Raw genomic sequence first — 15,617 nt, forward strand, 5'->3', positions numbered from 1 at the left:
GAAGAGAGAAATAGATCAAATATTGCAAGCAATAGCCTGCAGGCTTTGCAAAAGAAAACACACTGATAAGGGAGGAGAAGAGAGAAATAGATCAAATATTGCAAGCAATAGCATGCAGGCTCCGTTGCCGGCCTTGACCTTGACCCGATTATAAGCTGGGGGAGGCTTTTTCAGCTCATAAATAAGGGCTGAAAAACTCGGCTTATCTTCGAGTATATACAGTAATAATGAGAAAGGCGGGATAGAAATGTCGTAAACTGATAAATAAATGTATAAGAAATCTCTCTTTTTTTTCTTTCTTTTCCAGCGTTTGTCGCGGAGCTACGGAAACGGGGGTCCACTTAGCCTCGCCGCCATTTCCCTTAAGAACGCAGCAAACAAACAAAGAAACAAACAAAAAAAGAGAATAAAAATCGAAGAAAAACGAAACAGAGGAAAAAGAAATCCCACTTCCCACCCCCACAGCTCCTTCCCCCAAATGCACCAAAAGAGCTCCATTGCACCCCTTCAAAGCCTTGGACCCCCAGCATCTTCCCCATGCAATTTGGGGAGAGGGGCCATTCCCCCCACTTTCCACGCCCCGTCCCCAGAATCCCAGGACGGGCAGGTCCCCCGCCTGTGCCTTACCCACAAGCAATAGCAGCTTCCCTTGGAGAATCTCCGGGGCCGCTTCCCTGGAGGAACTGGCCCTTCCCCGCCAAGACCCCCAACCCAATTCCAGACCCCGAATCAAGACACTGTGCCATTCCGTAGCTTTGTCATCGTCATGGTTAATATTTCCCTGGAGGAGAGTTATAGGCTAGCAAAGGGGTCTTCGGAGGAACCCTTCGTTCGTTGCATCCGCACTTCGGGATTCTGGCACCGCTTTCACTGTCATGGCTTAATTGAATGCTGGGAGTTGTAGTTTCCTGGGGGTCTTTTTTCTCTCTCCATCTGCACCTACACTGCCGAGAGTTGTAGTTTCCTGGGGTCTTTTTTTTTCTCCATCTGCATCTACACTGTTGAAAGCTGTAGTTTCCCAGGGTCTTTTTTTTCTCCATCTGCACCTACACTGCTGAGAGTTGGAGTTTCCCAGGGTCTTTCTATTTTTTTCTCCATCTGCACCTACACTGCTGAGAGTTGGAGTTTCCCAGGGTCTTTCTATTTTTTTCTCCATCTCCATCTACACTGCTGAGAGTTGTAGTTTCCCAAGGTCCCTTCCCCCCTCTGGCTCCATCTGCACTGTCAAATTATTGCAGTTTGGTGCTGCTTTCACTCTCGTGGCTTAATTGAATGCTGGGAGTTGTTGTTTCCCAGGGTCTTTTTCTCTCTCTCCATCTGCACCTACACTGCTGAGAGTTGGAGTTTCCCAGGGTCTTTCTATTTTTTTCTCCATCTGCATCTGCTGAGAGTTGTAGCTTCCCAAGGTCCCTTCCCCCCTCTGGTTCCATCTGCACTGTCAAATTATTGCAGTTTGGTGCTGCTTTCACTGTCATGGCTTAATTGAATGCTGGGAGTTGTAGTTTCCCAAGGTCTTTCTATTTTTTTTCTCCATCTACATCTACACAGCTAAGAGTTGTAGTTTCCCAGGGTCTTTCTATATTTTTTCTCCATCTGCAGCTACACTGCTGAGAGCTGTAGTTTCCCGGGATCTTTTTTTCTCTCCATCTGCATCGACACTGCTGAGAGTTGTAGTTTCCCAGGGTCTTTCTATTTTTTTTCTCCATCTACATCTACACAGCTAAGAGTTGTAGTTTCCCAGGGTCTTTCTATTTTTTTTCCTCTATCTACATCTACACAGCTAAGAGTTCTAGTTTCCCAGGGTCTTTCTATTTTTTTTTTCTCCATCTGCAGCTACACTGCTGAGAGCTGTAGTTTCCCGGGATCTTTTTTCCTCTCCATCTGCATCGACACTGTTGAGAGCTGTAGTTTCACAGGATTTATTTTCCTCTCCATCTGCATCTACACTGCTGAGAGCTGTAGTTTCCCGGGATCTTTTTTTCTCTCCATCTGCATCTACACTGTTGAGAGCTGTAGTTTCATGGGATTTATTTTCCTCTCCATCTGCATCTACACTGCTGAGAGCTGTAGTTTCCCAGGGTCTTTCTATTTTTTCCCCTCCATCTGCATCTACACTGCTGAGAGTTGTAGTTTCCCAGGGTCTTTCTTTTTTCTCTCTCCGTCTGCATTTACATTACTGAGAGTTGTAGTTTCCCAGGGTCTTTCATTTTTTTTCTCCTTCTGCATCTACACTGCTGAATGAATGCAGTTCAGCACTGCTTTCACTGCCATGGCTCAATGCAATCGAATGCTGGGAACCGTAGTTTTTCAAGGTCTTTTCCCCCCTCGACCTGCATTTACACTGCCAAAGGAATGCAGTTTAGCACCACTTTCATTGCCATGGCTCAGTGCGATGGAATGCTGAGAGTTGTAGTTTCCCAAGGTCCCTTTTCTTCTCTGGCTCCATCTGCACTGTCAAATTATTGCAGTTTGGTGCTGCTTTTTCTGCCGTGGCTCCATGCAGTTGAATGCTAGGAGTTATAGTTTCCCAAGATCTTTCTTTCCCTATCCCTCCTCCATCTGCATCTACACTGCCAAAGGAATGCAGTTATTGCACTGCTTTCATTGCCATGGCCCAAGCAGTGAAATGCTGGGAGTTGTAGTTTCCCAAGATCTTTAATTTTTTTTCCTCCACCTTGTGATAGAATGCTAGGAGTTGTAGTTTTCCAACATCCTTTTTTTTCTTCATCTGCATCTTTACTGCCAAAGGAATGTAGTTATTACACTGCTTTCATTGCCAAGGCTCATGGAGTGGAATGCTGGAAGTTATAGTTTCCCAAGTTCTTTCATTTCTTCCCTTTCGCTGCATCCATGCTGTCAAAGGAATGCAGTTTGACATTCATGGCCTGGCTCCATCTTATGGGATGATGGGATTTGTAGTTTAGTCAAGTACCAGTATTGCTGTAGCTTTTTTAAGCCACTTTCTTTTTGGGTTGATCACATCATTTGCATCCCATTATCCTCCAACTGTTGGTTGAATAAAATCAATTCAGACTTGCCACCAAAGGAAAGTATGCGAAAGGCCTTCTGGAACTACAACTCCCATGATTCTGGTTCGCCCGCCCAAAGAGTTACGTATCTCTTTCATATCAGCTGTAAAGTTCTTTCTCATTGCTCTCAATTCATCCAAAGTTTGGGTTCAGTTCTTTCTTGTTGACCCACAAATGCTCTGCTTTGCAAAGAGTGTGGATGTCTCAGTCAAACTGCAACTCCCACGGATCCATAGCAAGGAGCCATGGCAGTTCAAGTGGCGTCAAACTGAGTTAATCCCACAGTGCGGATGCATTGCCTCCAATCAAAATGGAAATTTATTTCCTAACGGTAGGGTTGGCAATCCTGCTGGCCATAGGATTTGAACCTACCAAGACTTTTCTTGTCTTCCTTTATGGCTGGATCTACACTGCCATATAAAGCAATTCGAAATTATTATATGGGTCTTGACTGACCATATGATGCATTGACCATATAATACATTATATGGGTCTGCACTGACCATATGATGTATTATATGGGTCTTCACTGACCATATGATGCATTGTGTGGGCCTTCAATGATCATAATACATTATATAGGTCTGTATTGACCATATAATGCATTATATGGATCTGTACTGATCATATAATGCATTGTATCTTCACTGACCATATTTGCCTGCATTGACCATATAACACATTATATGGGTCTGCCCTGACTATATGATGCATTATATGGGTCTATACTGCCCACATGATGCATTACATGTGTCTTCATTGACCATATGATGCATTATATGGGTCAGTGTTGGGCCATATAATGCATTCTATCTTCACTGACCATATGATGCATCATATTTGCCTGCATTGACCATATAACACATTATATGGTCTGCCCTGACTATATGATACATTATATTGGTCTGTACTGGCTATGTGATGCATTATATGGATCTACACTGGCTATATGATACATTATATGGGTCTATACTGCCCACATAATGCATTATATGGGTCTGCACTGACCATAATACATTATATGGGTCTGTACTGACCACATGATGCATTATATGGGTCTGCACTGGCCATATGATGCATTATATGGATCTACACTGGCTATGTGATACATTATATGGCTCTATGCTGATCACATAATGCATTATATAGGCCTGCACTGACCATATGATGCATTATATGGGTCAGTGTTGGCCATATAATGTTTTGTATCTTCACTGACCATATGATGCATCATATTTGTCTGCATTGACCATATAACACATTATATGGGTCTGCCCTGACTATGTGATGCATTATATGGGTCTGTACTGGCTATATGGTGCATTATATGGATCTACACTGGCTATGTGATACATTATATGGCTCTATACTGGCTATACGGTGCATTATATGGATCTACACTGGCTATATGATACATTATATGACTATACTGGCTATATGGTGCATTATATGGATCTACACTGGCTATGTGATACATTATATGGCTCTATACTGGCTATATGATGCATTATATGGATCTACACTGGCTATGTGATACATTATATGGCTCTATACTGGCTATATGGTGCATTATATGGATCTACACTGGCTATGTGATACATTATATGGCTCTATACTGGCTATATGATGCATTATATGGATCTACACTGGCTATATGATGCATCATATGGGTTTGTACTGGCCATATGATGCATTATATGGATCTACACTGGCTATATGATACATTATATGGCTCTATGCTGACCTCATGATGCATTATATGGGTTTGTACTGACCATATAATACATTATATAGGTCTTCACTGACCATATTCTGCATTGTATGGATCTACAATAACCATATATTACATTAAATGGGTCTATGCTGTCCATATGATGCATTGTATGGGTTAACACAGATTCAAACTGCATTATATGCCAGTGTAGCTGGGGCCTCGGACTCAAGAGGAAAGGCATCCAATGGATTTCCTTGTATTATTAAGAGACCAAAGGAGAGACCTCTTAGCTGTGAACCCGCTAAAATGGGGCCAAAAATTTGAAACCTACAACTTGCCGGCTACCAACCCGTTCCCCACAGAAGCCCCATAGCTACTCCAGTCCTGTCCCCTTTGCTACTCCTAGGTGTATCTCTTCTTACCCCACTTCACACACACATACTGCTGTTGTCTCTCGGGTTTTTTTGTAATATTTTTATTCTTTTTCTTTGACATACAGAGATGGGGTCCTCCTTCAAAGATTTTATCTCCTGCCCCGAATCTCTGGGTCCTTTTTTAAAAGAACCTTCCTGCCCATTTCTTGACCAGGGCCTTTGGCTTTTCTACTTGAGCTGTAATAATTATTTCTTTTTGGATTTTTATTTTAGGATTTTTCGTTCGTTGTTCTTGAGCTGGATGGAATATTATATTTTGATTGTTTTTTTTTTTTAAAAAAGAAATTATTATTATTATTATTGTTATTATTATTATTATTATGACCGATCTGCTGGGTGTTTCTAGCCTCAATTTCTACTCACTTTCTTTCCTTTCAACACACACACACACACCGCACTGCACCGGCTCGCTGAGCACACGCACCAAACTTCTCTAGGAATGAAATTGTTTTTTTTTTTCCCTTCCTTTTTTGTAAAATTGCAAAAAAAAATAATAATAATCCAAGATGTGTGTTGTGTCTTCTTTTTTGTGGCAAAAACCCCTCCAATCGTGTGCAAATCGATTGGTTCAAATCTGGCTTGGAATCAAAACAAATCAAAGTCTCTGTATTCTTGGAGCAGCTCTATAGGACTCCTCAGGATGTAAATCTTTTAACACAAATTCCTGTAATCTTGTAATACCAGGAAGGATCCTGAAGCAGATGATAAAAGTAGTCTGCAATCAGGCCTGTAGCGAGGGGGCAATTTTAGGGGTTCAACCCCCCCCCCCCCCGAAATTTTTCAGGTTATAAAAAAAAAACCTGGTTTACTCATGAATTTTAACTGGTTAACCAAATCCCCATACTAAGTCTATGAGACGCAAAACATTAAGAGTCCCTCCAGGCACTATTTCAAGCAGATATTGACAGGTTTGTAGCGGGGAGAGGTGTGTGCTAGGGGTTCAACCCCCCCCCCCGAAATTTTTCAGGTTATAAAAAAAACCTGGTTTACTCATGAATTTTAACTGGTTAACCAAATCCCCATACTAAGTCTATGAGACGCAAAACATTAAGAGTCCCTCCAGGCACTATTTCAAGCAGATATTGACAGGTTTGTAGCGGGGAGAGGTGTGTGCTAGGGGTTCAACCCCCCCCCCCCCCCCGAAATTTTTCAGGTTATAAAAAAAACCTGGTTTACTCATGAATTTTAACTGGTTAACCAAATCCCCATACTAAGTCTATGAGACGCAAAACATTAAGAGTCCCTCCAGGCACTATTTCAAGCAGATATTGACAGGTTTGTAGCGGGGAGAGGTGTGTGCTAGGGGTTCAACCCCCCCCCCCCCGAAATTTTTCAGGTTATAAAAAAAACCTGGTTTACTCATGAATTTTAACTGGTTAACCAAATCCCCATACTAAGTCTATGAGACGCAAAACATTAAGAGTCCCTCCAGGCACTATTTCAAGCAGATATTGACAGGTTTGTAGCGGGGAGAGGTGTGTGCTAGGGGTTCAACCCCCCCCCCCCGAAATTTTTCAGGTTATAAAAAAAACCTGGTTTACTCATGAATTTTAACTGGTTAACCAAATCCCCATGCTAAGTCTATGAGACGCAAAACATTAAGAGTCCCTCCAGGCACTATTTCAAGCAGATATTGACAGGTTTGTAGCGGGGAGAGGTGTGTGCTAGGGGTTCAACCCCCCCCCCCCCGAAATTTTTCAGGTTATAAAAAAACCCTGGTTTACTCATGAATTTTAACTGGTTAACCAAATCCCCATGCTAAGTCTATGAGACGCAAAACATTAAGAGTCCCTCCAGGCACTATTTCAAGCAGATATTGACAGGTTTGTAGCGGGGAGAGGTGTGTGCTAGGGGTTCAACCCCCCCCCCCCCCGAAATTTTTCAGGTTATAAAAAACCCTGGTTTACTCATGAATTTTAACTGGTTAACCAAATCCCCATGCTAAATCTATGAGATGCAAAACATTAAGAGTCCCTCCAGGCACTATTTCAAGCAGATATTGACAGGTTTGTAGCGGGGAGAGGTGTGTGCTAGGGGTTCAACCCCCCCCCCCCCCCCGAAATTTTTCAGGTTATAAAAAAACCCTGGTTTACTCATGAATTTTAACTGGTTAACCAAATCCCCATGCTAAATCTATGAGATGCAAAACATTAAGAGTCCCTCCAGGCACTATTTCAAGCAGATATTGACAGGTTTGTAGCGGGGAGAGGTGTGTGCTAGGGGTTCAACCCCCCCCCCCCCGAAATTTTTCAGGTTATAAAAAAAACCTGGTTTACTCATGAATTTTAACTGGTTAACCAAATCCCCATGCTAAGTCTATGAGACGCAAAACATTAAGAGTCCCTCCAGGCACTATTTCAAGCAGATATTGACAGGTTTGTAGCGGGGAGAGGTGTGTGCTAGGGGTTCAACCCCCCCCCCCCGAAATTTTTCAGGTTATAAAAAAAACCTGGTTTACTCATGAATTTTAACTGGTTAACCAAATCCCCATGCTAAGTCTATGAGACGCAAAACATTAAGAGTCCCTCCAGGCACTATTTCAAGCAGATATTGACAGGTTTGTAGCGGGGAGAGGTGTGTGCTAGGGGTTCAACCCCCCCCCCCCCCCCCGAAATTTTTCAGGTTATAAAAAAACCCTGGTTTACTCATGAATTTTAACTGGTTAACCAAATCCCCATGCTAAGTCTATGAGATGCAAAACATTAAGAGTCCCTCCAGGCACTATTTCAAGCAGATATTGACAGGTTTGTAGCGGGGAGAGGTGTGTGCTAGGGGTTCAACCCCCCCCCCCCGAAATTTTTCAGGTTATAAAAAAAACCTGGTTTACTCATGAATTTTAACTGGTTAACCAAATCCCCATGCTAAGTCTATGAGACGCAAAACATTAAGAGTCCCTCCAGGCACTATTTCAAGCAGATATTGACAGGTTTGTAGCGGGGAGAGGTGTGTGCTAGGGGTTCAACCACCCCCCCCCCCCCCGCTGAAATTTTCAAAACCCCTCCTGAATTTTTTTTCTGGCTACGGCCCTGTCTGCAATCACTTGGAAAGGAAAGCTGTGGTTACTCAAAGGCAGCATAGATTCCTCAAAAACAAGCCATGACAGCCTCATCTGATCTCTTTTTTCGATAGTGTAACGGGATCCCAGCTGAGTTGTTTAAAATCTTGGAAGGTGATGCTGTCAAGGTGATGCATGCCATAAGCCAGCAAATATGGAAAACACAAGATTGGCCATCAGATTGGAAAAAATGAATTTATATCCCCATACCAAAAAAGGAAACGCTAAAGAATGCTCAAACTTCCGTACAGTGGCCCTTATTTCCCATGCCAGGAAGGTAATGCTCAAGATCCTGCAAGGGAGACTCCAGCAAGACATGGAGCGAGAGCTGCCAGATGTCCAAGCTGGGTTGTGAAAAATCAGACAATGTGATTTTCTGGATGTGTTTTCTTTTTTTTCCCCAATAATATTTTTATTGTTATTATTGAGAAAATTACAATTATATAAACACTAGCTGTGCCCAGCCACGCGTTGCTGTGGCTGATGGGAATCATTTGTTGACCAGGTGGAATAGCAGTGAATAGCCTTGCAGCCTTAAAGTCTGGGTGTTTTCTCCTTATGTGAATCCTTGTTTGGTGAGGTGGAATACAATGGAATAGGTTTGCTGCTTGGAAGTTTGGGTACTTGCGTTGTAGGGAAATGATTTTTTAGCCCATTTGAATGGCACTGAATAGCCTCGCTGTTTCAAAGACTGACTGCTTTCTACATAGGGGCATCCTTTCTTGGGCAGGCTGAATGAGACAGAGTAGCCTCATGGCTTGAAACCCTGAGGGTGTACTATGAAGGGGAAATGTTGCTTGGTTAGATAGAACAGCACTGAATAGCCTTGCTGTTTGGAAGCCTGGTTGCTTCCTGGCTGGGGGAATCCTTTGTTGGGAGGTGTTAGCTGGCCCTGGTTGTTTCCTTTCTGGAATTCCCATTTTCAGAGTGTTGTTCTTTATTGAATGTCCTGATTTTAGAGATTGTATTGTTGCTTTCTGCCTGGGGGGATCATTTGTTGGAAGGTGTTAGCTGGCCCTGGTTGTTTCCTTTCTGGAATTCCCATTTTCAGAGTGTTGTTCTTTATTGAATGTCCTGATTTTAGAGATTATATTGTTGCTTCCTGCCTGGGGGGATCATTTGTTGGAAGGTGTTAGCTGGCCCTGGTTGTTTCCTTTCTGGAATTCCCATTTTCAGAGTGTTCCTCTTTATTTAATGTCCTGATTTTAGAGATTCTATTGTTCTGTATTATTACACCACAGTAATTGTAGATATGATACTTGTTGCCTGAGAGTACAGGCAGGCGGCCCCTCTTTTCAATCCCGGGTTGTTCCACGCCTGCTGGGGCCCCTGACAATTTTGACTCCGCGGCCCCACCGCGTGGAGGCCCCTCCTCCTCCGACCACCATGGGGCCTTCCAGCCAGGCTGAGGGCTGGGGTTTTAAGGCCCCGTGGGGTTTTTTGACGGGATTTTTTGTTGTATCAACCTAGAGGCGTGGATGATGGGCTGTGTTGTCAAATTTCGAGGTTGGGGGTCCTTTAGTTTAGTTGTTTTGCTCGGTGCCACGATTCCATCACTCTTTTATATATATAGATATTCTATACATTTCCCCCTCTTTTATTTACATTCACCCTGTGCTCCCCTTCCCCAGAGCCATCTCTTCTTCTGTAGTCCCACCAAAAGTTCAATTCTTCATTTGGAGGTAAATTCCCATCTTCTTTTTCCAGTAATTTTTCTAGAAATTTTCTCCAAATACTTTCAAAATCATTTTTTCCCCCATAATCCCTTCTTTACTTTTAAATTTGATGTTAGCTTGTCATTCAGTGCCATTCGCCAAACTTCTTTATACCATTCATTAATTTGTATTTTCATTTCTCCTTTCCAATATTTTGCAATTACAGTAGAGTCTCACTTATCCAACATAAACGGGCCGGCAGAATGTTGGATAAGCGAATATGTTGGATAATAAGGAGAGATTAAGGAGAAGCCTATTAAACATCAAATTAGGTTATGATTTTACAAATGAAGCACCAAAACATCATGTTATACAACAAATCTGGCAGAAAAAGTAGTTCAATACACAGTAATGCTATGTAGTAATTACTGTATTTATGAATTTCGCACCAAAATATCATGATATATTGAAAACATTGACTACAAAAATGCATTAGATAATCCAGAATGTTGGATAAGCGAGTATTGGATAAGTGAGACTCTACTGTAGTAATCTAGCTGCTGTTAATAGCATGTCTACTAAAAAAAATTTCCCTCTTATCTTTCTCATCCTCTTTTTTAATTAAAAGTAATATTTCCACTGGATTCCTTCTAATTTTTATATTCATAATATTTTCTATTTCCCTTATGACCAATTCCCAAAAATCTTTTACATGTTTACAATCCCACCGCATATGCATGTAGGTTCCAATTTCCTGGCACCCTCGCCAGCATTTTTCATTATTATTCTTATTCATAATACAGTAGAGTCTCACTTATCCAACACTGGCTTATCCAACATTCTGGATTATCCAACGCATTTTTGGAGTCAATGTTTTCAATATATCGTGATATTTTGGTGCTAAATTCATAAATACAGTATATTACTACATAGCATTACTGCGTATTGAACTACTTTTTCTGCCAAATGTGTTGTCTAACATGATGTTTTGGTGCTTCATTTGTAAAATCATAACCTAATTTGATGTTTATTAGGCTTTTCCTTAATGCCTCCTTATTATCCAACATATTCGCTTATCCAACATTCTGCCGGCCCGTTTATGTTGGATAAGTGAGACTCTACTGTATTTAACCTTCTTGGTGTTAAATACCACTTCCAAATTAGTTTGTAATAATTTTCTTTTATTCTAATTGACATGTTTTTTAATTGTCTTGTTTTCCATATCTCCTCCCATTCTTTTTCCGTTATCTTTGTTCTTAATTCCTCCTCCCATGATTCTCTTAATGTTAATCTTGTCTTTTTTTCTATGTCTTTAATTAATATTTTATATATTTTACTTGTTGTCCCTTTTAATGGCTCACTATTTTCTCTTTTTAATGCTTTTATTATTAATTCCTCAAATTGCGTTATTTGTTTTCCAGTTTTATTTCGGGCCCACCAGTTTTCATTCCATTTTTCTAATTGAATCCAATGAATCCAAGAAATATTTATTCCTCTCAATTCTTCTCTCATTTTTACCTTTTCCACTTTTTTGTTCTATCCAATTTCCTACCCTTTTTAGTTCCCTTTTTTCTAATTCTTTATCTAGTGTTCCTTTTAGTTCCTTTGGGAAATCTTTTTCCATTATAATAATAATAATAATACTGGATGTGTTTTCTCATGTTGTCTGTTCTAGTTGAGGTCTACCTAGGATGCCAATTACAGGCCTCTCTCATCTTTTTAAGTGGGAGAACTTGTACAATTGGGATCTGACGAAATACGTTTCCCCCCCCACTGTAAGCACCAGCCTGTAAACCAGGGGTCCCCAAACTTTTTAAACGGGGGGCCAGTTAACAGTCCCTCAGACCGTTGGAGGGCCAGACTATAGTTTTTTTAAAAAACTATGAACAAATGCCTATGCACATGGCACATATTTTATTTTGAAGTAAAAAAAAGGAACAAATACAGCCTCAATGTTAATAATAATAATGATAATAATAATAAAGAGGGTTGGAAGAAACCCCTTGGGCCATTTAGTCCAATACCCTTCTGCCTTTGTGCACCAAAAGCACAAGCAAAGCAACCCTGACAGATGGCCACCCAGCCTCAAGGTTATTATTATTAATAATAATAATAATAATAAAAAATGGAGAGGGTTGGAAGAGACCCTTGGGCCATTTAGTCCAACCTTCTTCTGCCTTTGTGCACCAAACACACAGCAAAGCACACCTGACAGATGGCCACCCAGCCTCAATGTTAATAATAATAATAATAATAATAATAATAATAATAATAATAATAATAATAATAATAAAATAATGGAGAGGCCCCACTAAGGCCTCCAGCCCAGGGAGAAATCCAGAGTATACTGCAAATCAGAAATAGCAATATACTCCAGATTTCTCCCAGGACTGGAAGCCTGACCTGAGTGGGGAAAGAAACTCTCCCTCACTCAGGCCTCCAGCCCAGGGAGAAATCCGGTGTGTATTGCTAATCAACGTATTGCTAAACCTGGAGCAAACACGCCTTAATAATTAATAATTAAATAATAATTAAAATACCTTTTGAGTTGTGGTAAAAGCGGAAAGGCAAGGCTCCTCCGCGGCTTATGCAGGGCGAGTGGGGAGCCAGGAGAGGCTCAAAGGCTCGTATAGCAGAAAAGTGGTGGGAAAGACGGAAAGGCAAGTCTCCAAGGCTTGTGCAGGGAGCGGGACAACGCAGGAAAGGGGAGAAAGCTGCGGGGGCCGGAGAAATGGCTCCAGGGGGCCGGATGTGGCCCGCGGGCCGTAGTTTGGGGACCCCTGCTGTAAACCATCACTAGAAACTAGAACTCTCAGGCTGAGAATTCCAAAACTGTAAATCCCAGGATTTCATAGGATGTTTTTTCAGTTATGGTGCTTTGAATCCATGGCGGCAGCAATACATGGAACCTTGGGATTTTTAGTTTAAGGGGAAACTAGAGCTTTCTTGCTGAGAATTCGTGAACACAGTTTGTGGGATTCCATAGGACAGGGGTCCCCAAACTAAGGCCCGGGGGCCGGATGCGGCCCTCCAAGGTTATTTACCTGGCCCTCGCTCTTAGTTTTAGACTTCACCTCACCCAAAGTCTGAAATGACTTGAAGGCACACAATACCAACAATCCTACTTATCTTGACTATCTCATTGGCCAGAAGCAGGCCCAGACTTCCCATTGAAATCCTGATAGGTTTATGTTGGTTAAAATTGTTTTTATTTTTAAATATTGTATTGTTCTTTCATTTACTAATACTGTGCTATGGTAATAATTGAATATATTGTGTATACATATAATATTGATACTAATATTAGATTTTAATGCAATATAATACTAATAATTATACGATCTAATAATATTAATTAGATATTATATATTAAATGTAATATTACTAATAATATTATGATATAGTGGTATAGGACAATATAGTAAGAGATAATGCTAATATTCTGCTATGCCAATAATATTATATATTGTACTAGCTGTGCCCGGCCACGCGTTGCTGTGGCAAAGTGGTGGTGGTATTGGTTAAAACTTGTTGTGTAATTTTTATTTGACGTTATTTGTATTTTTTAATTAATTTTATTGTAAGTTATGTTTTTATTTATTATATTTTATTATTTTCTTGTACTATTTTTAGTTATTTTCTGTTATTATAGTATTTTATTGTATTATTTATTTTAGTGTTTTTAATTATTTTTTATTGGGTTGCTAGGAGACCAAGTTGGAGGAGCTTAGCCTTCTAACTGGCAGCAATTGGATAAAAGCAATGATTCCTCTCTCTCTAATTAGGACTTTATTTTTTTTCTTCTTTTTGTTGTATCAACCTAGAGCCGTGGATGATGGGTTGTGTTGTCAAATTTCGAGGTTGGGGGGCCTGAAGTTTTGTGAGTCGCCGTGATGCCATCACTCTTTTATATATATAGATGTACATACAACTTGCAAGCCGCTCCGAGTCCCCTTCGGGGTGAGAGAGGGTGGGGTATAAATGTAGCAAATAAATAAATAGTTATTGTTGGGGGTTTTTTTTGCACTACAAATAAGACATGTGCAGTGTGCATAGGAATTTGTTCATTTTTTTTTTCCAAATGATAATTCGGCCCCTCAACTGCCTGAGGGACCATGAACCGGCCCTCCACTTAAAAAGTTTGAGGACCCCTGCCATAGGATGTTTCTTCCCAAATCAACAGCGCCATCTGCTGGCGATCCTTATCATCGCACCTTGTCTATATCTTCAAGTCATTTCCAGACCTTGATACAAACCCATCACTGGGGGTTGCTTGTTTTTTATTTTGGCAATAATTGCTCAAGAATGGGGACATTTGCTTCCCTCTGTGGCTGAGAGAGTGTGACCTGCAGTATTTTTATTTATATGCACATAGACGCCAGGGTTTATATGCATACCGTGTTTCCCCGAAAATAAGACAGTGTCTTATATTAATTTTTGCTCCCAAAGATGCTCTAGGTCAGGGGTCCCCAAACTTTTTAAGCAGAGGGCCGGTCCACAATCCTTCAGACTGCTGAGGGGCCGAATTATCATTTGAAAAAAAATACAAACAAATTCCTATGCACACTGCACATGTCTTATTTGTAGTGCAACAACAACAACAACGAAAGAATACAATATTTAAAAATGAAAACAATTTTAACCAACATAAACCTATTAGGATTTCAATGGAAAGTGTGAGCCTGCTACTGGCCAATGAGATAGTCAAGTTAATTAGGATTATTGTTGTTGTTGTTGTTGTTGTGCGCCTTCAAGTCATGTCAGACTTTTAGACTTTAAGTCTAAAATTAATTATTTATTTACTGCATTTATTTACTACATTTATATCCCACCCTTCTCACCCCAAAGGGGACTCAGAGCAGCTGTATGTACATACAATATATTATATTATTAGCATAACACAATATTAGCATTATATATTACTATATTGAACTATACCACTATACTATTATATAATATGTAACATATACCATATAATTAATATTATTATATGGTATTACTATTAGTATTATATTGTATAACATAAGATAATTATCAATATTATATGTATATACAATATATTATATTATTAAAACTGATATAAAATATTATATTATAAAACTGAGGGCGGGGGCCAGGTAAATGACCTTGGAGGGCCACATCCGGCCCCCGGGCCTTAGTTTGGGGACTCCTGCTCTAGGTCTTATTTTCAGGGGATGTCTTATTTTTCCATGAAGAAGAATTCACATTTATTGTTGAACAAAAAAAAAATGAACATTTATTATATACTGTACAGTAGTTGTCATCATAAACCAGCATAACCAAACAAACTGTGAATCCTATGAAGAATTTCTTGTTACTACCAATATTTCCATGTACAACACTTTATGGTATGTACATTTGCTGATCCTTCATGCTCTGGTGTTCTGTTTGTTGGGCATGCTTCCAAACACAAACTTTGCTAGGTCTTACTTTCGGGGGAGGCCTTATATTTAGCAATTCAGCAAAACCTCTACTAGGTCTTATTTTCTGGGGATGTCTTATTTTAGGGGAAACAGGGTATGTACATACGGACATTGGCATATTTTATAGGATTACCTGGGTTTGGGTATGTACTGTATATACTCGAGTATAAGCCTAGTTTTTGGTCAAGGTTTTTGCAACAAGCTTTTCAATACCTGTGAAGTCTTAAAAGATATATTAACCAATATTATTTTGCAAAGGTTGAATGTGTTTATATTATTTTGGTTG

The 15,617-nt window shown here is 40.3% G+C and overlaps 1 protein-coding gene across 4 annotated transcripts in view; it reads left to right on the forward strand.

The window, feature by feature from the left end:
- vasp (vasodilator stimulated phosphoprotein) overlaps positions 1 to 5,682 on the forward strand; it is an 85,913-nt gene extending 80,231 nt beyond the window's left edge. For all 4 annotated transcript variants that reach the window (XM_062962576.1, XM_062962574.1, XM_062962573.1 and 1 more), the window contains one exon: positions 308 to 5,682. In XM_062962576.1, coding sequence (XP_062818646.1) covers positions 308 to 345 — 38 coding nt within the window. In that variant the 3' untranslated portion in view covers positions 346 to 5,682. The remainder of the gene's footprint in view (positions 1 to 307) is intronic.
- The last annotated feature ends 9,935 nt before the right edge of the window (positions 5,683 to 15,617 follow it).

The sequence above is a fragment of the Anolis carolinensis genome, unplaced genomic scaffold (assembly GCF_035594765.1).
Source record: "Anolis carolinensis isolate JA03-04 unplaced genomic scaffold, rAnoCar3.1.pri scaffold_10, whole genome shotgun sequence".
NCBI lineage: Eukaryota > Metazoa > Chordata > Lepidosauria > Squamata > Dactyloidae > Anolis > Anolis carolinensis.